We start from the raw sequence: 24,714 nt of genomic DNA, 5'->3' as shown, positions 1-24,714 counted from the left end.
TCTCCCTCCCTCTGATGCAGCGTCCGCAGCACTGTCACAGTGCAGCTCACATTCCTGGCCAAACTCTGGATGGACAGAATGAAACAGCCACCCTTACCAGAAGGTGGCCTCCTGCTGTCTTATGCTGCCTCCCCAGCACGTCCAAGTGCCTGGGTACAGAGCGGGTCCTCAACAGGTAGCCACTGAAACTGCTTTTCAATAGTGCAGATTCCCCACCCGCCCTTCTAGTTTCACTGAGGTGACACTCTGCACACCCAGGTTTGAAGATTTGCTGTCCTAGCTGTCCAACCCATTTGCATGCATGCCAAGGAGCGTTCTGATTACTGTGAACTGTCCTCTGCTTTCCTCCTGGCCAGTCTCTGCTTCGTGTCACCATGGAAGCATCTGGAATGCTCTTTTCCCAAGGCTGCCGGGGACTCCTTGCTCTCGACTCAGTGCCCTGTGACAAGGAGCCCACGTTTGTCATAAAGTGAGTGGGTCTTGGAAGGGGGGCAGTTCTCCACCCCTAACATCTCCAGGCCAGGGCGGCCTTCTCCACAAGACAAGTTGGATGCTGTGGGGCATTTAATGGTGGACCTGCAAAGATACATCTGTGTCCAAGTCTCTGGCACGTGGGAACGCAACTTCACATTGAAGAGGGGTCTTTGTAGATATAATTAAGTGATGGATCCTGAGGAGAGATCATCCTGGCTTAGCCAGGTGGGCCAGTGAGAGGTGTTCTTAGAAGAGAAGAGGGCCGCGTGACAGACGCCGAGATCAGAGGGATGTGGCCGCCGCCAGTGGAGCCAGCGGCCACGAGAAGCTGACGGGGGCCAAGAATGACCCTCCTGTCCCACCCGTTACTTGGTGTGGTCCAGGCCAGGGGCCACACAAGGTGCCAGCCTCAAACAGGACTGGAAAATGCGCACGACTGAGCCATGGGTATAAAACAGCAGAATCGCTGCCACTCATTTGCCATTAAGCTAAGGATACGTAAGAGGAATACATCTTTGAGACACTCAGGAATATAGTTTAGGGATTTGTTGGTAGTTAGAATAGAAGCAATAATAGCTTCTGGACAGCCATTTGTCTGTCTGCCAAAGAACACAGGGAGGATGGACCTCTGCCCACATCCAGGAAGCCCCCTGGGTGAGACAGGACTTAGCCAGCAAAAGGTACAGAACAAAAGCAAAAACTCACAATCACCTTAAAAATGCAGGATGTGACACGTGGAGAGAGACCGTAAGGCAGCAATTGTGGGGCTGAAGTGGCCTGAACAGTTTCTAATGGTGGGAAGAGTTGAGGTAGCCTAGTACGGGGCCACACCCGGGCTGCCCACAGGCTCCGGCCCCCCTGCTGCCGGCCGCCCCGAACGTCTACAGGAGACGAGCCCGAGGAATGTGACCAACGAGTATTCTCAGGAGAGCAAGGCCACCGAAACATCTGCTTTCTTTGCATATTTCTCAACTGACTTTTTAAAGGCATAAATGGAATCACTGTTCCAATCAAGTTTTAATAACACACTTGCAACTTAATGCATCAATGTGCCTTTGTTTCCAGAAGCTTCAGGACATTCACGGCTTGCCTGTTGAGTAAAATGGAAAGTCGGGTGAAAAAGCAAGCAAGCCCTACATGCTGTGGCTCCCACGCTTAGGCGGACTGCGCCCCAAGGACGAGGACAGGCAGGAAGTGAGGCTGCCCTGGCCGACACGGGGAGAGCAGCAAGCACAGGCTCTCAAGAACAGAAACCACCTCCTTCCTGACGGAAACAGCCTGCAGGACACACAGACCAGGGACAGAGCCGGGCCCACCCAGCACGGCCCCGGGCGGGCCGGCGTCCGCCACCGGGCTTGGGGCTCTCGTCCTGGGCCGCCCGTGAGCGGTCCCCGCACCCCCTTCCCAGGCACCCACGAGTGGCCGGCTTTCTGCCCCAGACTCAGTGTCCAGCCCTTCCATTTGGATGGGCCCCGCCAGAGCCAGTGCGTGGGTAGCCCTCGCCCCTACCGTGGTGGAGGTACAGGGCTCAGGACCTGGTTCCAGAGAGGCAGGCTCCCTGTCCCTGGGGCCATGAATCCGGAAGGACAGCCCTGGACAGCACCATGTGATCACACAGAGGAGCGGGAAGTGACGCCCACCTGGAGGTGGGAGGGGAGCTGAGAAACGGGGAAGAGAACACGTGGGCGCACACCCGTCGGCCCTCCCTGGGCCAAGAGGAGCCTGCACACCCCGCTTCTGTCTGAGACCTGCCTGGCTCCTTGCCTCTGGGGTCAGAGCCGAGGGCCCTGAGCGCCCGGTCCTCTCTGGAGGACAGCTTGACCCTGTACGTCCACCTTGCAGCCTCTCTGTTCATCAGTTCATTTCCACGCCAGAACTCCCACGTGAAGATGCTGCTTCCAGTCAGCCTAGAGCACGAGATGAACAGCCGCGGTCAGCTTCCAACACAAATACGGCTTGTCAGTATCCTTTACTGGCAGTGGAAAATGCTTCAGTACTTTATTGAAAGACAGCAATAAATAATACTGTGATAAAAATAGTTCAGAAGTAAACTGTACACACTTTGTTACATAATTGGAAGTTCACAAAAGATTAACAGAAAAACAGAACGGTAACAATGAATTATACAAATTAGAAGCGGAAACAAAATGTAACAAGACGCGCGTCCCTATCTGTCTGGTTATCAGCTGCTTAATAAATAACGCATCATGATCTGAATGTACTTCTTGCTGGCTTTTTAATATGCCATTTAAAAAGTAAGTTACATTTGCTACTTAAACAACCCAAACAGCTACATCATCAAAATCTAAAAATGGACCACTAGGTCCATTCTTTAAACGTGTTTACAAACAAATGTAAAAAGATGATTTACACAGGAAAAATAAGGCCTTTGTCAAGTTGCACCACATTATTCCCAGGATCCCGAGTCTCCATCCGCTGGGGTGGGGGTGGGGGAGCACAGTGCTTCGTGGTTGGTCCTCAAGTGCTTGAGTGGCGCCTTCCGACCCTCCTTGAGGGGGAGGAGGCCAGGGCAGACGTCGGGGTCCCTTACCCCCAGTCTCCTCCCGCTGAGACCTGTTCCCAGCTCATGGCTTCTGCCCATCACTGAGGACAAGCCATCCAAGTCCACAGTCTCATGACCGTCCACTAGGCTATGAGAGTCGACTGGTCCTAAGGGGGTTTCATAGTGTTCTAATAATCCTTTCAGTCCAAATTTTATTAGAAGCTGATATTTAACATCAAATATTTCAAAACCTGTTCATGCTGCAGAAAAAAGCATTTCTTGCTAAAAAAAGTATAGTTACGGTCAATCATTTAAATACAACCTCAACAGCTTGAAAATAAGTCTGCTTATCTCAAACCCGGTGTTGTAGAGCCAGGTCACATCTGTAGAGGGTGGCGCACACTGTGCGCGATGACGTGCGCGCAGTGAAGGCCTCTTCTCCGTCATGATTTATTATTAAAAAATTAAACAATGATAATTACAGTAAATGCATAATTTACAAAAGCCCTATATTTGTTCATAGGATTTATACATATAAGCATTACAGTACATTCATTTCAAAGACTAAAATTAGATATAAGAACATGAATTTATTTTCAAAGGATATTTATAGCCTGGATATACATGAAAAAGTAAGTAACTATATAAATGAAGTCATAAGTTTACATAAATATAAGAAACATTAAATTCTAAAATATTTTCTCTATGATATTCATGAATTTTTCACTAATTAAAAACTCTGTAATAAAATATCTTAGGGTCCATATAACAAGTATTAACAGATGAAAGAGTCCATTGAATTCTAAGATGCAGTCAGCTGGGTCCCAAACGCTGCGATCACCGGTAGAAGTAGTGCGGGTAAACTGGAAAAGGACACAAGAGTCAGGCCCATGCCACACCGGAGAGCTCCAGCCGCGGGCCAGAGCCTCTGGCCGTGTGCCTCCGACTCGCCTGCCTTCTTTTCTGCGCTTTAGCTGCTTTGAGAACTTAGATGAATACCAAAGGCTGTGCGATGACAGACCTTGATTGACTCCATTTTGGCATATGCCTAAAAGTTACCAACTAAAAAAAAAAAGATGTGGAAACCAATCAAATATCCTGGCTGAGCCGGGAGGAGGAGCAGTGAGGGGCTGGGCTCCTGGCCCGCACCCCACGCCATCAGCTCCAGGCAGGGCCACCAGACCACGCCGTCCCTGTGGAGGCAACGCAGTTCTGTTTTAAAAAACCAACCTCTGCACCGAAAGGCTGTCGGTGGCCGGTGATGGTAAACGCTCCTGAAGCTTACTATGATGGGGCTGTTTCACTCAAAAACACGTGATGCACACAAAGCCAGCCGTGCGGGTGGACAGGGAGCTGTCCCAGTGTGTGGGCAATGCCAGCGGGCAGGAGACCGTGCCCTGCTGCTCCTCACTGCTCGGGGCAGCCAGCGGAGGGCTGTGCTCGCGCCCTTTTGCACCACGTTCCGCGCTCCTGCCTCACCTCCCCAAAAGAGACACCAGCAGACACTTAAATTTAGCCGGCACTCTTAGATCTAAGGAGAAAGTGGAAATACCTCTTTTTCCTTAAAACTGAGGACACACTAACCTCTTCATGATCAACCTTAAGCATACTGAACACCAAAATCATCTTAACGGGTGCAGGGGGCTTATATGTGTCTATTTTTAAAGCCTACGTGAAGTGAGGCGGGCCCCCGGCCAAGGCCACATCGCTCTCCGGACAGCGTGGCCGGGCCTCCGCGGGCGCTGCATTCTCGCTACTCACCAACAGGAGGCTTCAGCAGGAGTAAGTCCTGACTGCAGCGGAATCCAGCCTCTGCACTCCTGACATGCTGCCTGTTCCGAGAACCACGAGGAAGCGTGCAGACACAGCGTGCGGTTAGTCTTTACACATCACACAAGGGCACAAGTACAGACATACATGTTCACAACTACAACAGCACCTGAGGGGTTCCAAGGGAAACTTCTAGAGCAGGAGTAGACAAGCCAGAGGAAGGGAATCAAGGGCCACCCAGCAGGGTCCTCTTCATCTCGCAGACAGCCCCAGGAGCCACTGAGAGCTGATTCAGGGGCATTTCAGATGACACACACTGACGCCACCATGTACATCTGTGCCAGTGACAGCCACTTATCATGGCGACTCTGTCTCTCCTCAAACCTAGACTTATAGAGTGACTGGGGTTTTCTTTCAGCCCCGAATACTGTATGTGTTGAGACTAGTAGGAGGGGAGTGAGTCAGAGGCGACGTGGGACGTCCCCAGCCCACGAAGGGCAGAAGGGCCTCTGACATCCACGCCCTGTGCCAGTCCTGCTCTCCCTGGGCGGCATCACAGCCACATTAGAGGCCCTGATGTCTCCCCCAGGTGTGGTGGCATGGGTGGGCAGAGGACGACGCCTACAGACACCAAAGCCCAGCCTCAGCTCCTCCCGGGAATGACATGCACGGGCGAGGTTCTGTTCTTGTCGGGAAACGCGACACTGCGTGGCCCCGTAGGGAGGCCCACTTCCTCCTTTCACACGGGTAAGAAATTTTAAAACATCTGTAGCAGATATTCGCGGCTCCCGTTATAAAATTGCTTTCCCACAGGTTTGCCAGGATCCGGCGATGAATGTGCTGCCATGGCCCCAGAAAAGGAGTGAGGAAGGCTGGCCCTGTCGGTGCGGATGCCTGATCACAGATCTGTCTGGTTCTCGGGTTCCAGGCAACCCGCTGCGATTTACACACACCCCGATTCAAAGCCACCAGAACCACCCATTTTACCAGGCTTATGCCTCAGTCATCATACAAGGGTAAAAGCCACCTTCCACAGAATTTATGTCCTCTATCTTGTAGGCTTCTTTTTAATTTATCTGAACCCCAGTCTCAGTATCAATGCTAATGTTTAACAGGGAGAATGTGGTAATGAAGAAAATGGAAACAAGGCTGAGAGGAAAACAGGGAAGCACTTGTTTAGACTACTTAGAAGTTGAGGGCCAAAATACTGCTAAGATTTATAAAACTATCTGCCTGCCCCTTGCCAGAAAATGCTAGTTCTCAAAAAGTTGCCAGTTTTTCCCATTAGGCATATTAATGAACTATGGCAAAGAGAAGCAGCTCTTTAATAAAAATGCTGCCCTCTAAGCCATCCTCTCCAAAGTGTCCAGTTCCTTAGCAAAGGCCTTATAGAAATGTACTCTTCTCTGATTTCTAGGTAGGCGAGTGAGAGCAAAACTTACAAACCCACTTACAGGAGGGGCTGATGACAGGAAAAACTGTAACTAACCATGTCAGTGGAAGTTTTAAACCCACTTGCTTTTCTACAGCCCCCAACTCCACCAGGAACAAGGATGGGGCTGCAAGGGAAACACGACCACAGTAACTCGGAGCAGCTGACACCCAAGGGCTTCATGTGAACCGACTCATGTAACCACCACAACCAGACACGGCAGGCACCACGAGGGGCCATCTCACTGGAGACACTGAGGCACAGAACGCAAGGCCACACCCCCCCGAAGTGGCAAAGAGGATTCCGGCCTGGGCAGCCAGGCTCCTGACTCTGCCACTGAGTGGGGACACCGTCGGCACTGACACGTCTGTCAGCAAACTGTGGCCAACTCGGCACTAGTGGTGTCCGCCATGCAGAGTGGGTGTCAGAGGGAAGTCCCGAGCGTGATTTGAAATGACAAGGCAAAGCCAGTACACGCAACAGGCCGCTGGCCCCAGGCCCGCTGTCCTCCTGTCCTCGCACAGCAGGTAATGACATGGACTCCGACAGCAGGGGTGGAGGGAAGGAGAGGGAGGCAGAGTGCACGGCGGCGGGAACCGTGCTGCTGAAAATGGAGCCCGCGCTTTCCCGTGGGAGAGGGAAACGCACTTTCCCGTGTGGGGGCTGCTATGCCGCCGCTCCATGACAGAGCCTTCTAGAGCTGCCTGCACACACACCTTTGTGAGTACGTATGGGTGCCAGGCTAATGCTCTGAGCACACACAATGCTTAGCTTTATTAGTTGGAAGAATATGCTAATATTCGACCAGACAAAAACAGAAAAATTATTGTTGACTTTTTATAAACAGATGTTAGGATGAACTTTAAAACATTCCAACTTGGGCATGCACCAGCACCCCATGCCGTGGGACATGCTGAAGCAGGCCACCCCACAGGCCGCCCCAGCCCGGAGCTGCCCCGTCTGCCCGCGGTACAGGGCCTGTGCCACGCATCACGTACCGTCCAGGTGCATCTTCTTTGGCTGCACGGAGGGTGAGGACAGAGACGAGGTGACCCGGAAGCTTGCGGGGAGCGTCTCTGCTGACCCGGCAGCTAAGCCGCGGACGTCCTTGGGTCTGAACTTTTTCCTCCAGGAAGGCGCTCTCCTGAAGCTTTTGTCATCGTCCTAGTAAGTTAAAGGACAGAGACAAGACTGATCTTAAAATAGAGCACAGAAATATGAAGCTACCAGTTTTAAATTAACTGTTGAGGCCATATCATTTATTGACCAAACTGGGAACTTCTGAGAGTGAAATTCCTTTGGTACCACCTCTGCTGGGACTTAATGGGGCCAAAGTGAGGACAGGCCTCGGCTGCCAGGGAGGGCGGTCCTCCCCACTGTCACCACGCTTCTCTTCTTTCTTGCAGGAACCACCTTCTTGCCACAGAGGATAACATTTTTGTGTGTCTTAAGAACAGCTTTCAAGCTGTGAGCAGCTGTCTCCTGCTGGGGCGGAGCAGCGCTGTTTCTCTAGGTGCCCTTGTATCGTCTTTGTCCAGCTCACGTCTCCCTGAGGGCCAGGAAGAGAGCAATACCCAACGCTGTGGGAATAAACGAGCCACGGGTTGATGTAAGGGGAAGTTAATATCTTACATGTTTCAATGTACTTCTGAAACATTTTCCCCAAGCTCGGGGGCTCTGGATGGGGCACGACTTCCGGTTGTCCCTGAAATGCAACCTTAGACTTGGTTCCTAGGCTGCAACCAATACTCTATGATGTGAAAAACATTTTTGAGGGGTACCAAAAGCTAAATAGCCAAAATTCTAAAAAACAATATTAATCATCTAATAGCTCATTTACTAATAAATTTCTAAGAGCAAAGCTTAACTGTAAAATCATCTCCACATTCAGGAGTGATGTCCTGGTCCGTGGCTCCTATGAGAACCATAAAATAATTTACATTGAATGCAAACTGAAAAATCACTCATCTGAAAACTTACTTCATCGAATCTTCTGTCAGTCCCCATTACCAAAAGGTTGTTGAATTCTCTTTCCAAGACAGCACGAGCCTGAAATCACAGCAAAACAAAACCCCAAACGTTCATCCATCTAATCTGAAGGATGTTAGCATATCACAATCACTTTTTAAATCACTTTTTAAAACCTGAAGCTATGGATGCCTTGAATCATGACAGTATATTTTAAATCAGCAGTTTGTCCACAGATGGGCCTGTGAGGAGAGGGATCCGTGATCTCTCGGAATCACATACAGAAGAATCCTGTGTGTGCTGGTGCTGGTGGGGGGGGTCAGGGGCACTGGCAAGGGATACACGATGCTGTCCAGAATACCAGAAGGTTGTGAGCCTCCAGTGAACCCATGAGTCAAAAAGAATCACAGAGGGTGACAGAAACGAAAGCACCATGGAAGAACTGAGTTCAGGGGTGTGGCCTTGAACAGTTCCCCTTGTTTCGTTTATTCCAGGAAGCTCAGGCTTACAACAGAAAACAGAAAGGGGACAGGTGACAACAATGAAGAGCTCAGCACTGCTGATTCTGAACCGTTACATTATAGATTAGGTGTGGAAAGCAATTACTAGTTGTCTGGAGTTTTGGTAAGTTTTGCTTCCGTTCAAATAACTAGTTCACCGTGCATCTGCGGAGTGACCACAGCTAGCCTGGTCTTACCTGTGTGTTCTGCGTTGGGATCTGCAGCAGCAGGGCCAGCGCATTGAAATCGAAGGTTTCGTCTAAGGCCATAAGCGCGCCATGCACGCCACTCTCCAGGAGATTGTTGGCATATTCTTTAAGACCAACGGACAGGATCCAGCGGATCACTCGGTCGTTGCTCCACACAAGCACGTCTGCAGGTGAATGGGAACTGCTATAAACGTGGTGTTAGAAACTGCCACCTCCACCACACACACCCTGTAACACAGGAGAAAGACTCCTACCTGGGCCCTGAGCTCCTGACCAACAGCCCACCCTCCCCAGGTGCTGGGAGGAGCTGCTAAGGGGGCAGACGGCCAGTTGTGTTCGGATACTCATGGCCGGTCCCTTCTCCACTGACAGAGACTGTCCCTTTAGAGCTCATTCCTGAGGGAGCCCCAACAGCATGGTGTCGTCGTGTGCACCCGCTCTAGAGGACAGGAAACGGGCACTGAGGGGCGGGGGGCCAAAGGACATACAAAGGCTCGGATGCCCAGCAGGTGTGAGCGCGTCTCATACAGACTTCAGAGTCTTTTGAGACACTTCCTTCTCATCACAGGAGCTGGCGACGTATCTGAACTCCTTGCCTGATTCTACACATACCTTTCATTTATGATCTTGAAGCCTTTTTTGTTGTCTCATTTTAAAAAGGGAGAAACTTAAAAATATTTCCAAATATATTAGAGACTTTAGGAGACATATTATGCAAAGTAATAAATTACTGAATTTGCTCTATTAGAGATCTAAAAATAGCCACTCTGTAAAGCTACATCCAGATGATCGCCAATAAAGACAGCTTCTGTCAGCTGTAAAAAGCTTGAAATGGAAATAGAAAACAAATGAAACAGATCAACGTATTTCATTTCTAATGCCCTTTTCTGGATAAAAGGGAAGAGGTATACACGTATCACAGATGCTGGCTTATGGCTTTTCTCCTGGCTCACGCCAGCCCTTCAGGAGGGCCTCTCCGACCATCTTCGGTCTCCAGTGCCTTTCTTTGTAAAGCTGGACCGAGAGCAGCGCCCAGAGGGCTGTCACTCAACCTATGCGCCCGGGGTTGTTCAGGACATCTTATCTTATCATTATTACTACCATTGGTGACTCCTTTATATTCTGAAGTCGGGGAGCTTTTCCTTTGAGCTTCATTAGTAACGTCTTACTGCAGAGCAAACTGCTCCATGCCACCACTCAGAGGCGCCCTGCGTCCCCTTCCGCCTTGCGCTGCCCTACCTCCCTCCCCGACTCCAACTTCCTCGCCCAGCTGAAATGCTACCTCTGCTGTCCCTGTGGCCCCCGAGCAGACCCGCAGGGTTCTGTTCCGCCTCCCGAAGCCCTCTGGTCAGTGGGCACAGCAGCATTTTTCACGCTTACATCAAGTCAGCAAACGGCAGGATTGGATCCATCCCTGCTCTGCCGTTACCTAGCCGAGCGTAGCAGCATTTCTGAGCGAAGGGACAGCCTGGTCACGACGACAGGAGACCCCTCAAGTGGCAGGAAACGTGCTTACCTGAGCCACCTAACCTACAGACTGAGGCCGGCTCAAGGCCTCTGGCTACAGGGGGGCTGCTAGCGTTCCCTCCCACACCTGTCGCTCCTGTAGTGAGGCCGCTGGGGTTCACTGAAAGCATTTCCTGATTTTAGAAACAGGAATCACCGAGGCTGCGAGTACACCAGGAAGCGGGAATATTCAAAGTCAACTAGACACAGTGTACTAGCCTTTTATTTCATTCTGGCTTTCTTCTCTTTTTCTTTCCAGTTCCTTTCGGTCATAATTTAACCTTCGCAGGCACATAATTCCACACTGGAAACTGTTTCTATTTACAAAAGAAAAAAAAAGTTTAGAGATGGTGACAAACACCTATTAGCTGCTTCGTAAGAAGCTGTGATGAGTCACCTGTGAAAACTGTCCACCATCTTCAGTTGCCCCCGGAGGTCTTTCTTCGTCAGGTGGTCCAGCATCCGCGCGTCCACGAGGCACTCCATGAAGTAGCTGCGGTACTGCGGGAGGCCCAGGCTGGGCAGCCACTCGTTGCCAATCCACTCGTGGTTCATGTCCCCATAGGCGAGCGTCTGCTTTCAATGATTAATATGATCAGTTCAGGAAAAGGTCCACGGAGGAGGCTATAAGGGTAGCTTAAATCATCTTTAGACTGGATTTTTAATCTATGACAGTCTCAAAGGCCAAACTAACTAATGACAACATTGTTCTTTATAATTTCAAAATAATTTGATCTACTTACTACGTATTAAATTTGCTAGTAAAATTTTGTACCAAAGGAATTATACCATTAGAAATCTATGACTAATCTACTTTGTTTATAAATGTAAGCTATTTACCAAAGTACAGTGAAACTAACTAACACATTGTCTTTCTGAAATAGCTTTTATATTTAACAACAAAGGATGGTCACGGCTCATGAACAAGTTTGAAGGATAAACCCCACTCCACTTTGTAAAAATATCCCTGGCTGGTTTTAATTTTATTTTAACACCCTCCCCAACCCAAATTTCCTTAACAAAAACATCTGTTAATTTCAAGATCTATTTAAAATCCTAATTAAAACGTAGTTTTAAAAGAAGAGATAAGCAGAACAACTGACAGACTGAAAAGAGAAATAGGCAAATCCACAGTTGTGGTCAGAAGGCCTCAGCGTTTGGCTCTGAGACCAGCTCAAACACACACCAGCCTCAGGAAGGGCACAGAACCCCCAAACCGCACCGTCAAACTCCATCTGACCCGACACTCGGTAGGACACGCTGCCCACGACAGCAGAATACATCCTCCTTCACGTGCTCTGTAACAGAAAAGCCCTGACCTATTTAAAGAGATGGAAATCATACAAATTATGTTCTCTGACCTCAACAGAATTAAATTAGAAATCAATAATAAAAAGATATCTAGAAAACTCCCCAAATTTGGAAATCAACATACTTTTAAAGAACCCATGTGTCAAAAGAGAAATGACATGGGAAATGGGAAAAGTTAAATTAAATGAAAGTAAAAACAATATATTAAAAACCTGTGGAATGCAACTAAAGCACTGCCTTGAGGGAAATTTACTTTTAAATACTATAAATGAAGAAAAACTGCAAATCAATAATCACAGATTCTACCTTAAAAAATATGAAAAAGAACAAATGAAACCCACAGCAAACAGAAGAAAATAAAAGAGTAGAAATCAATGAAACAGAAACTAGAAAATAAAATGATTGAATTAAAATCTAGCTCTTCATAAATATTAATAAAATTGACTAACCCCTAGACAGAGGGATCAAGAAAAAAGAAAAGATAAATTACCAATATCAAGAATGAAAGAAGGGACATCAGTACAGACCCTATGGATATTGAAAGAATAATAGAAAACTATGAACTTCAGCAACTTAGATAAAATGGCCTAACTTCTTGAACAAAACCTATGAAAGCCACTCAGTAAGAAACAAATACCCTGTATCTATCAGAACTTGAATTTATAGTTATAAACCTTCACACACACGCACACACACAAAATGTCTACTCTAAATGGACTCACTGGTGAGTCTTACCAAAAATTTATGAAAAAAAGACTAATTCTACACAAACCATTCCAAAAATGTGAAGAAATGCCTAACTCATCCTGTGAGGCCACCATTATCCTGATACTAAAACCAGACAAACGTATTACAAGAAAACTACAGGCCAGTATCCCTCATAGACACAGATGTAAAATTCCTTAACAAAATATTAGCAAATCAAATAAATTATAAATGAAAAGAATAAGATATGACAAGTGGGGTTTAATCCCAGGAACATAAGGTTGGGTCAACATTTAAAGATAAATGAAATTCACCGTATCAATGGACTGAAAAGAAAAACCACAGTATCATTCCAAAAGATTCAGAAAAAGCATCTAACAAAACTCATCATTTATTTATGGAAATCTCGGCAATCTAGGAATGGAAGAAAACTGCCTCAGCCTGATAAAGGGCACTTACAAAAAATGTTGAATTGACATCATAATGGTGAAAGACTGAATGTATTCTTCCTAAGATGAGGAAGAAAGTTAAGGAAATCTGCTCTCACCCTTGTCATTAAACACCGTACAGAAACGCCTAGCCACGGCGACAAGGCAAGAAAAAGAAGTTAACAGCATATGGATTGGAGAAGAAAACTCTTTATTTGCAGATGACCTGATAAGCAAAACAGAAAATGAATCTACACAATAGCTTTTAGAACTAAAGTTGAGTCTAGCAAAGATTGCAGGATACAAGGTCAATAATCAAAAATGAACTGTGTTTTTCTGAATACTAGAAATTTTTAAAATACCATTTATAATGTCAATGAACATTTCATAATGTATATAACTGTCGAACCACTATATTGTACACCAGAAACTAATACTGTATGTCAACTATACTTCAATAAAAAGATAATCTGGGGAAAAAAATTTATGTCGTCAAAAGCCACAAAATCATTAGGGATAACTCTAACAGATATGTGCAAGAGTAGTACAATAAAAAAGAAATAAACACATTATATGTATATACATACAGATCAAGGAAAGGCATCTGATATTCCAGTCCAAGAAAACTGAGCTACATTCACAGTTTATTAGCTACATTATGTCATCTTTGGAAACAGTAACTCTCAACTACCACTGTGCTTGAAAATATGGGCTCTGACCTTATTTATTATTTATATCAACCAAGCTGGAAGTGACAACTCCAACTCCAACCAGAACGCTCGAATTCTAATAGAAAAAAATGTCTCAGTACTTTCTTTAAACTACTGTTAGTGAGAAAAACATAAAACATTTTTGGGAAATCATCACAATAGGTATTTTGCATTCTTTCAAACCTTATTCTCATTTCATAGGCCTGATACTTACAGCATGAGTATCTGGTATTGTTTTCTTGCCTGCTGATTATGTATTTTTAAATGGACACAAAGTGAAGAGAAATTTCTAGAGAATTCCATGTAAGAAGAAAGCCCATTTTTGTTCACTCATCATATACTCTATCCACGCTTCTTAGGCAGTCAGTAATGTGAGCTCCTGGAAGGATTGGCTCCCTTGCAGAGAGACTCCCACTCCTGGGCTGTCACCACAGCCTTCTGAAAAAAACACACAGCAGGGTCCTCTCCTGGCCAGAGAACCTTTGGGCTGGAGGACACAGCCGTGCACAGGGTCTGTCTGTTTGTGCCGTCGACAAAGTGTTCACAGACACAATTCAGTTTTGTAAACTGTGAAATGTGAGGGACCTGGGCAGGCACTGGCTGACAGCATCCGCCACGTGGAGGCACCGGGGCTGTGGGCAGGCCCTGACACTTCCTCCCCAGGAGCCCAGCCCAGGGGTGCACTGTGTGGCCCCTGCCGTGGGCAGCACAGGGCTGACACACAGAAGCCACGGAGCACCCCCATTTCCCGCTCGCCTGGAGCAGGGGACGAGGCGGAAGCAGCCCTCGCTCATGCAGAAGGCTGAGCACCTGCTGGCCGGCATCCTCTGCACGGCTCATCCTCGTTTATGTTTCCACAGCAAAGAGCTGACCTTCAGCTTGATTAATTTACACTTTGTACCCGGCACGGGGATTTCACACTGAAGTGCTTGCAAAATTCTGCTTCTAAGTGGAAATTACACTGACATTTACGTTATTGTGAAATGCACCTATTAATGGTCATTATCAACCCTGTAAAGAGGTATCTGACTAGGTAAGAACTGATGAGGATATTCATCTGAAGCGGTGATACAGAACGTCTGAACTGAGAGGTGGGGAAGGGAGCTCACAGAATCTTATTATAGCTACTTTCTTTCTGTAAAATAAGAGGCTATGACTGGCGTTACTTTACGAGTACAGATCGAGGGGAACAGGTGTTTTAACCATCAACTTGCAATCAGGAAAATTCTGATTTAAAATTATTTTGGCATTTTTCAGATATACAATTATCCTTTTCAGGTCCTTGAAAATGATGCCAGGCAAACTGGCTGTCCACACCTTGCAGCCTCTGTTTTGTTGCTAAAACGTTGAGTATGTCATACAGCGATGTTGGAATCACATGTAGGGACACCACTGTTTTTAATCAGAGTGAGGCTGTAAAACACTTGTGACAGAGTTTTTTGTGAGTTGAAGGGCGAGGAGCTAAAAATTCAAATGCATATTTAACACGAAGAGGCTTAATTTCTGAGGGTTCCATTAGTGAGAAAGCCTTTATTTAGATCACTACAGTATTAGGATAGTAACACCCCCAACACCCCCACAAAGACAACCCTTACATGGAAAATTTATTAGAATACACTTTTCCCATTACATCTTGTAATAAAAGCTATCCCACCAGGGACCAAAATATATAACCTCAGGAGCTGCCAGCCACAGGACTTTGTATAAAAGCCATACATTGAACAAAGCAATCTGTCAATCAGCATTAACCACCACGGCTCCACACGAGAAATGTTCAAAATTGTCCATGAGACGTACTCTCTAATCCTATGCTTTGCTTAGACTAACACCTTAAGTCATTAACAACATTCTAAATAAAGATGTTAAAAATGTCAAGAAAAGTAAATTACAAGTTTTCATACTCCAATTCTTTTTGTTGCTGTACATATAGTGAAGAATATATTATAGAAAGTCTCCAACCTGAGCCCAGCTTCCCTCCTCATCTTCCTGACGTTACGTGGTTAGGAATGAAAAGAACATAACCGTTAGTGCGGGCGGGCGGCTGGGGGGGAGGCGCGGCGTGAGCGAGCGGGAAAGCCCAAAGCGATCGAAGCGCCGTGCACAAGCCATGCAGAAGCGTCCACTCCGACTCTCATGCGAGGAGCCGGCGGCCCACGCGAGCACATCCGTGAAAGGAGAAAACGAGGGTCAGAACATCACAACGGGGTGCTAAACCAAGGTCTCCCCCCAGGGAGGTGTGGACGAACTCTATGCTACACAGGGTGAGTCTACAGCTTTAAGTTCCCGAGAAAGCCTAGAGATGAAACATGAATTGCGTTTTACTTTTAACTGATACCTGAAGTAAATACTTATGCAGAACATTTTAATGTAAACTAACATTTCTGTTTTCCAAAAAAAGGCCAAGACTCGTGCGGTTCTGGGCAGGGTGTACTGAGGGGAAGACCAGCTCAGGCAGAGACTGACCGTTTGAGGCGTGGCTGCAAGCGTCTCCATCTCCTCGTGCGTTAACCAGACATTTCCTGTGGTCTAGGGTGACCCCGTGGCCGACCACATCCCAGGCAAGGGCGGCAGTGACAAAGAGGAGAGGTGGCAGACACGTGAGCCACAGGCACACAGGAGGGGCAGGTGGGGCAAAGGCCGGGCTCTTCGCCTTCGCACTTTAGGTGGCCACACGGACAGGGACAGACAGTCACACAAACTCAGCCCCCCTCAGAGAAACACTGTGCCTGACAGCATGGTGTCACCCACAACGGGGCAGCCCACGGTCTCTAGTGCTCTGTTTGCCACGCTTGCCACATGACGTGTGAAATACAAAGAGAAGAAATACAGTCTGTACTTTTGAGGAGTGTCGGCGATTCCCAAGTTGACTGTTGCATTGACATATTCCAACCTGAGCCCGGCACAAGGAGCACAGGACAGGGCCTGGCCCTGAGTCACAGGGCGCAGGGCGGAGTCAGCGGGTGCGCTGGCGCCTCTGGCACCCTTGCTCGGGGGAGCCCAAGAGGCAGGGGCAGGGGTGAGGACATCAAGAAGAAGGCCCAGCCATCTGGGTGTGCACGTGGGCGCCCCTCCCCGCCTAGGCACCGCAGCCCTGGGACGGGAGGGGGGAGGCCTGCTGGGCCTTGGGGCGCAGGGCTTCCTCGGGGGCTGCTCTTCCTTGCCGTACTTAAGTACCTTGTCAAGATGGTGTACAGAACTTTGGGAAACCCACCCAGCACCTTTATTTCTAGAAAGGACACTCTAACTTGAAACATTTGGCTGCCAGCTCTCAGTCTGTGCTGCCAACACTGGCTCACAAGAGACGCAAACAGAAGAGCTTGTGACCCTCGTGTGCAGAGTGACTCTGTGCCCAGACTCAGGCCTTCACCAGCCACCCGAGGCTCTGCGCTTCCCCGTCAGAGGGCTCTTCTGTCCAGGGCGGACTGAGCACAGAGGGGGAGCCAGGTGGCGGGAACAGCCTGTGCTTCACGAGGAGCTGGCCTGGCTTACCTCCCGATACCACGAATGTTCTCCTGAGGTTAGGTTTTGACTCTTCCAACTAGGAGGGCCCTTTTTAGGACTTCTGACGTCTTAGGTCTGAGCACAGACACCGCCTGGTACACCGGTGTGCGCCTGTACGTTTGCTGTCTGCTGAGTGGCCGAAGTGCCCAGGTCTAGAGCCCCCGGGGAAGCACCTCCAGGCCACACAATGAGGGAAATGCCGGTTACATTGCAACTGGGAGCTAAGCTTTTTCCCCTTCACTGTCGATAATTTACATTTAAATTTGTGACAATTACTTTCCTACATATTCAAAAACCTCTCATTTCTATAATGCCACTATAGCCAAACTGTTATAAAAGTATTCAATGAAGTTTCTTTTTACCCAACTTACAAATTAGAATCATAATGCTTTTGGATGCTAACATTTTGAACCGGAACACTGGGTCTGTGCAGAGGGAACCAGAGAAGCGGCACAAACTGGACGAACTCTTTTCAGGAAGCCTACCGTTCGTGACGTGGGCGGCGCCGAGGGGCTCGTCAGGGACATGATCTCCTGGATGGCCAGCCGCAGCTTCAGCCTGTGCAGGGGGTTGCTGATGCCGATCTCGCGCTGGATCTCTGTGTCTGACAGGGCGGACATGATGGCCCCGCTTTTCACGTTGGCCCGGCAAGCAGCCACGTACCAGGCTGGCATCCCAACCCAGAGCTGGAGGTGGGAAATGTCAAGGCCAGAAGGTCATGCACAGTGCACAAATGGCTCAATCTTTCCACATATGTAACGAACTCAGCCCAGCACCAGAGGGACGCACCTCCAGCCAGACGACGACGGTCGGCCCGTCCCACTGTGCAAACGGTAAACCTTGTCTTCGGGCTTCTTCGAGCAATTCATGCCTACAAACGAGACATTCAAAGTTAAGTCGTCGCCACATTACATGCCAGTGTGATGCCACACGGCCCACTTAGCGGTACTTGGTACACATTGCAAATACAGCCTGAATGAGGAAATGCAGAATTAAAGAATTATTACCAAGTCATTCAAGGAACATAACCACTTTTCCATTTTTGAACAAGGAGGAAACTGTGTAGGAGAGGAGACTATCCCTGGTTTTGAACAAAGGAGCATCCCATGAAAGCGTCAAAAAATACCCAGCATTTAACGACGACACCACAGTGAACAACGCAGAGCTTAACACCCCCTGTGGTCTAGCACAGCGGGCCACGTGCGGGGCGGGCTGCCGGCAGTTCTGCTCTGCACCGCTCCTTGGCCATTAGCTCTAGGCCACGGGGCCATCCTGTGGTGTAGTCCACAGGCTTTGCATCCAGTTTACATCCCAACAACTGTGAGCAGTACACACAGCACAGACGGTGAGCCTCAGATACAGATGGGACACCAGTTACCTCAGGGCAGGAAGCGGGGAGGAGGCCGGGACCCCTCGTGGGGTCAGAAATATTCCATATGCCTGAACTGAAAATACTCAAACCATAATTGTACCATATCAACACTTTTAATTTTCCTAATCTTTAAAATGAGTTTGTCTACCGATAACACAGTTATGTATGAAATAACACAATATGCTTGATGAACTTCTAAGTAAGTTGTTTACTTACAAGGGTTTCTAAAAGATACTAATTCTTTTAAAAAAATGGAAAGCCTAGTAGAGAAGATGGGATTGGAGTGGAGAGGGCAGGTCAATTTACTGCACATGCCTGAACATTCCCAAGTCATTTAAATTCCAAGGTCATTTTTAGTCTGTTATTTTTCTGAAATAATTTCTGCAGAACATCTTCCTGAATCCCTTATTTCTAAAGATATATGTTGGCTATTTAACATATAATAGTATTAAGACTTTTTTCAAGACTGTGAAATCTATGCACAATTAAAGCTCAAAATGTTTCACATAAAATTCAAGGAAGTATTCCCTAAGTCAACTGTAAGTTTCCTGGGAATAATAAATAATGTAATTATTTAGGGAACCAGAGAACACAACAAATATCGTAATAGCTCTTGAGAAATAAAAAAAGGGGCAAACTCCCTTGTACTGTTCACCATGTAAGAATTTATTCACTCTGTAAGAATTCGTTCACCATGTAAGAACTTGTTCGTTATGCTTCAGAAGATTGGAGACTGACGAGAATTAGGCTTGAGATGGATTAATGATTGTACATTGAGCATTGACCCCCCTATACTGAATTTTATTGTTGTTAACAACCATTTGATCAATAAATATGAGATGCCCTCTCAAAAAAAAAAAAAAAAAAAAAAAAAAAAAAAAAAAAAAAGGGGCAAACTCTTCTAATTAAAATAAGCAAAACTATTCATAAATAAGAAACTAAGTCAACCAGCACTATGATCACCCTGGCACAGGACCCCAGCGCTGGCTGGCATAAGGTGGCAAGGGGTCTCGCTGGGTGGCAAGGACTGTCGGGCCAGTGGGCGGAGGAAACGCTGCTCTGTTTCCCAAGGACTAATTCTCCTCCAAGACTGGGCTGCATCTCAGGCAAACGCACGAGTTACGTCGACCACAGAGCACTAGGAACTGCTAATCGGCAGGTGGACCCGTCGGCGCTCAGTCCTGACCAGCCTGGTGTGGTTGAGGGAGGCAGGGCTTCCAGACTATCCACGCTCTGAAGTGAACGAGGCAGGTATGAATCCTCAGCACTCTGCCAGAGACCTCACTGTTCTTGATGAAGCAGACTTTCCCTATAATCAAGGACCACCGCGCTGAAACAGCCTGGTAATTCCGTTACCTGGGTTTGGTGCATGTGGTTCTGACTCTACCTGAACCTTCTACCTGGTGGTTCGCTTTTTAAAGGCCCTTTCCAGCACAGATGTACCTCTGGGGATTCCAGCACAGATGTACCTCCTGACGAACCTGGGACAAGGTGGTGGAGACCAAATGATGTGGGAGAGAAGACAAGATGTGGGGGGTCGGCAAGAAGGCACAGGAGACCCCAGTCCCCTAGGTCCTGCTGCCCCCCCCCCCCGCACCCCTTCCCATCAGCCCAGTCCATGACCTGGAAGACGAAACACAGAACTGGACCCTAGGATGCCACCACAGGCGGGAACACAAGCACCCCTCTCCTCTTTGGGCGCTGGCTCCCGATCCCATGAAGAGGCTTGGTGTGTACTGCAGATGGAGGCAGGAGGTGGTGGTTGTCCGCTATTTCAAGATAAATGAATCCAGCATAAGCACCATTGTTTAAAAAGAAAAAAAGAGAAAAGAAACTTGTGAAGCTGTTGCTGCAGCTACGCTGGCAGTGTAGAACCTTGCACTTTTTGAGAGGTACCCTTTTATCTGGTATAGAAAATGCAGTTTTTATGTGGGTGCAGGACTGCTATTATGGAGGCACACCTGTAGACTCTAACAGGATTTGAGAAAAAGTGACGTCGTGATATGATACCTGAAAGCAGAAGGTAGGTGCAGGGTCTATGGCAGGAGAACTCGGGGCCAGCAAAGGATGACTTAGGAAGAGGCTTGGCAAAAAAGTATCAAGATAACAGGAGAAGCAGCTTCTGCCAACCAAGAGGCAGCAGAGAAGTTCCCAAATGCCATTAAGAAAATTACTGAGGAAGAAGGCACCTTCTAAACAGGTTTTTAATGCAGACAAAAGTGCCCTACTCTGGAACAAAATGCCACAAAGGGCTGTTACCAGTGTAAGGAGGGGAAGTGAGGGCTGGGTTAAGGCAGGCAGGGGAGGCTAATTACCGTGCTGGGCAAATGCAGTGTGGTTTATGATCAGGATGCCTCTATCTACAAGCTGCTAGCCCAGCCTCGGAGGGAGAGAGAAACACCAGCTAAACACCAGCTGCCAGTCTTTCGGCTTGTACGGAGAAGGTCTGGATAACAGCAATCACTTTTCCTGCATCGGGCCCATCGATGTTTTTTCCTGCCATCAGGAAGTACTGTGCCAGTAAGGGACTGCCTTTTAAGGTTCCTTTGATACTGGACAATGCCCCTGGCTACCCAGAACTCATTAAGTTTAACACCAAAGGTGTCAAAGTGGCCTGCTTGCCCCCAAACATGATGTCTCTAAGTTAGTCTCTAGATCCGGGGCTCGTGTCATTACACAGTACTCTATGGAGAGGACTACGGCATGCACGAGCACCCTGATAAAGAGGACATCGTGAAAGCCTGGGAGGAGCCCACCACTGAAGAGGCTGTCACTGTCACAGAAAAGCTGTGAAAGACCACAAGTCCCCAGGAGTAAATTCTGGCTGGAGAAAACTGAACAGATGTTGCACATGAGGATTTACGACAGAGCCGATCAAGGAATCATAAAGGAGACCGTGGATATGGCAAAAATGGTGGGGGTGAAGGGTTTCAAAACATGTTTCCTGGAGAATGAAGAGCTAACAGACACCACACCACAGGGATGAACAGAAGAGGACCTGGCCGAGGCGAGTGCCTCTGAACAGGGCCAGGCGATGAGGAAGGAGACACAGGAGACGCCGCTGGCGACGTGGCGGGGGCGTCCTGATGGCTCAAGACCGCTTCTGGCTTCTTTTATAACAGGGACCCTCCCACGACACGGGCGCTGAAACTGGACCAAAGATGGGAGACAGACTAGTGCCACGCAGAAATGCTTTCAGGGGAAGAAAAAGCGAGGAGCCGGAACGACGACGCGCGCGTGTCTGTGAAGTGAGGCCAAGTGTGCGTGTGCCCCCCGCCCCCGCCCTCCCAGGGGCAGCACAGGCCGCTCCCCGCCTGCTCAGTGTGGAGACCGCAAGGAGGGAGACCGCTAGGGCAGCCCATCTCCACTCTGTGAGCAGTCAGCGATCCTCACGCTGCAGCTGGTAAGGGGGCCTGCCGCGTCTGCGCCTGTGCCCGTCTTCATGTGAAAATCTAGGAACCATGGCAAGAACTGTGCGACGCTCACCTGAGCATTCACCGTGCAGAACATCGGGCATAAGGCTTGTATGGAGGTGGAGGGCCATCCTTACACAGGCACAAAGTGCATATTTAATACAAAAGTAATAGCATGTTAGTTTCCTTACTGTTTTATAACTTTGCTTTCAAAGAATTAACATTACAGTACAGTTGGACTCTCTTTTGGAGTTGGAGAAACTGCCTATCATCACTTGCAAAGTGGTTTTTTATAAAAAGTAACAATGTTTTCAATGCCATATTTTGTATGACTGTAATATTGTAGCTGTGAAAATCTTCTAACAATTATTCATGAGTTTTCAGGCTAGGTTCCCTGAAGCCATCATAAAGTGATTATGTCACTGCTTCTTTGTTATCAGTGTGTGAACTGCTATCCCTGCAAATAAATACGAATTTCTTTTTCACATTATCTTTTCATCTTTGATGTCTAGCATTAGTGGTATTTATATAATACCTATAGTGTTTTGTGTCATGTAAGACAATACTGATGAAGACACTGACAGTTCATCTTGTAAACAGACTAAACAAAGTAAACATGTCATCAATAAATACTGTATAGTCCTATAAATTTATTTTCTCTGCTTTATGATTTTCTTAATAACATTTTCTTTTCTCCAGCTTACTTTATCTTAAGAATACTGTATATGATACATATAACATACAAAATATGTGTTAATTGTTTATATTCTTGGTAAGGCTTCTGGTCAACAGTAGGCTATTAGTAGTTAAGTTTCTAGGGAGTGACAAGTTATACGCAGATCTTTGTGTGGGGGTCAACAATCCTAACCCCTGTGTTGTTCAAGGTCGGCTGGACTCAGGAGACAAGCCTGAGAGGCCCCCTCGCTTGCGGAGTGGAGTAGGGTACCTGAGAGTGATCTAATAGTAAACTGACATGGCATGCTTCCTAGCCTTAAAATTAAGAGTTGCAGGAGAAGGACATTTAGAAATATGCTAAATTCTATGGGGAACAGGCTTGGGTATGAGAGAAAGTCATGTAATCTCTGAATAATGACACACATTTTATGATTAGGACATAAGCACACTGGTAAAGTTGTCTTTTGTAAAAAACTGCATATGACCTTTTGCAGCTCAAATATTGCATAAATGGTACCATCCAAATAGCAGACATTGTCTTATTTCCTTTAGACTGACACTTTTAACACTGTATCTACCACGTCTGGATGAAGCTCCCTGGGCCGCGCTGCATGGACACGGCTCTCTGAGCAGGCAGCACGCTCCTCACCCACACGCACGGTGCGCTGCAGAGGTGCGGGACAGTGGAAAGTGGAGGTGCCGCGTCCCGTCAGCACCACCGAGACTCCGGGCAAGCTCGGTTTGGGGCAGGGGGCTGGGGCAGCCAGTGCTGCAGGCTGTCCGCCACTCAGCACGCTCGGCTGCAACCACAGAGTCAGCTCGCCGGTGACACTACAGCGTCAACCGAGGAGAAAAGGGAAAGAGCGTTCAAAACACAAGCTTCTTAGAGAGACCGCATCCAAACAGTATCAGGGAATTCCACGAATACCGTGGAAGCCCTGTTGTGCGCTCAACGCCAGACGTCTAATTCCCAACAGCTGTGTCCTCCCGGGATTCTCAAAGCATGTCAGGCACAATGTGCCCACAATGTGCTTTATGTAGCTGTCAGAAAACTTGAAGGTCAGCTCTCCATCAGATTCACCAGGTCCTTGGATATTCTCTTAAAGTGAATGAATTTGGCTGGGCAAATTAAGCAGTTAAAAACACACATGAGAGGTAAATCAGGGGTTAATAAGAAGAAAATACTTTGAGAAATATGTCTTGATCCTTACAACTATAATGCTATAAATGTTAAACTGCATTCGAACAATTTTTTTTCTGGATAACTCAAATTTTTTCACATTTATAAATAAAGCATTTTTCCGAAAGTCAATTTTATCTCTGGTTAACTGACAGAACTAAAATTACCCACTGTAGTCAGACAAATAGCCTTCATACTTTGATTTTGTCCCTCTTAACTTACTAGCACATTCTACAACTTGCCATGCATGACCACAGCGTACAGAGAATGACCCACTCTTAAACACTGAGATACAAGCTATGACGGTCACACAGAGTTGTAAGTCCCCAGCTGATGCCATCAGTCTGAGCATCATCGCTCCACAGAAACCCACCTACCAGCAACATGTACACACGCCCCCAGTGAGAAATTTGATCACATCCGGGTGGGGCAGATAACCCAAGGAGGGCTGTTCTCATGCAGCTAGGTGCTAAAGCATACACCTGGAGAATCACAAAATAAATGCAGAAAACAGAGGGGAACATTTTGGCCGAATTATACTACTTTCGATCTCATGTGCAACATACACTTGTGGGCAGCAGGGTGGGAGGCCCAGAGGGCACAGCCCCGAACCTCAGAGAGTAGGAGGTCGCGAAACAAAACAGTAGCAAACCTAAGGCTTGGCATTTCCCTGGTGCGGCTCCCAGAGGCAAAGGCCAAGCTCTGCTATTACGCCTCACATGCCTCACATAAGCCAAAGGGCGATCGCCCAAGTCACTGGAAACATTTTATACAAAGATCCCAACATTCAAACCAGATTTTGCTGCCAAGTGGTTTTTACAGATTCCCATTTAGAGAGCCATCAGACTGAGTATTGCTATGGTATTGTGAGCAGCGATTAATAGCGTTTCACGGGTAATATGATCAACAGGAAGCCAGTCAAGATGATCACTATGGTTCCTGAGAAGAGCGCTAAAAGGAGGCAGATTTCACGGAAGAAAGATGAACTGGCAGCCCGAGCTAATGGCGAATTGACCTCTAGCAGGGAGCGTCCCCAGGACTCAAGTGCCGTCCTGGG

General features: G+C 47.5%; 1 protein-coding gene across 5 annotated transcripts in view; it reads right to left on the bottom strand.

Moving 5' to 3' along the window:
* Positions 1-2,442: 2,442 nt before the first annotated feature.
* The window catches only part of PPFIA1 (PTPRF interacting protein alpha 1), a 111,767-nt gene continuing 89,495 nt past the window's right edge, over positions 2,443-24,714 (bottom strand). For 3 of the 5 annotated variants that reach the window (XM_073217276.1, XM_073217277.1, XM_073217278.1), the window contains 11 exons: positions 17,807-17,888; positions 17,503-17,703; positions 15,980-16,042; positions 15,476-15,502; positions 10,760-10,935; positions 10,582-10,679; positions 8,845-9,020; positions 8,160-8,228; positions 7,178-7,343; positions 4,739-4,809; positions 2,443-3,840 (listed from right to left, as the gene is read on the bottom strand). In XM_073217276.1, coding sequence (XP_073073377.1) covers positions 4,751-4,809; positions 7,178-7,343; positions 8,160-8,228; positions 8,845-9,020; positions 10,582-10,679; positions 10,760-10,935; positions 15,476-15,502; positions 15,980-16,042; positions 17,503-17,703; positions 17,807-17,888 — 1,117 coding nt within the window. In that variant the 3' untranslated portion in view covers positions 2,443-3,840; positions 4,739-4,750. The remainder of the gene's footprint in view (positions 3,841-4,738; positions 4,810-7,177; positions 7,344-8,159; positions 8,229-8,844; positions 9,021-10,581; positions 10,680-10,759; positions 10,936-15,475; positions 15,503-15,979; positions 16,043-17,502; positions 17,704-17,806; positions 17,889-24,714) is intronic. The other 2 variants (XM_073217279.1, XM_073217280.1) reach the window with 1 other exon arrangement.

The sequence above is a fragment of the Manis javanica genome, chromosome 11 (genome assembly GCF_040802235.1).
Source record: "Manis javanica isolate MJ-LG chromosome 11, MJ_LKY, whole genome shotgun sequence".
NCBI lineage: Eukaryota > Metazoa > Chordata > Mammalia > Pholidota > Manidae > Manis > Manis javanica.
Note: the sequence above shows the minus strand (reverse complement) of the source record. Positions and strands in the feature narration are given on the sequence as shown.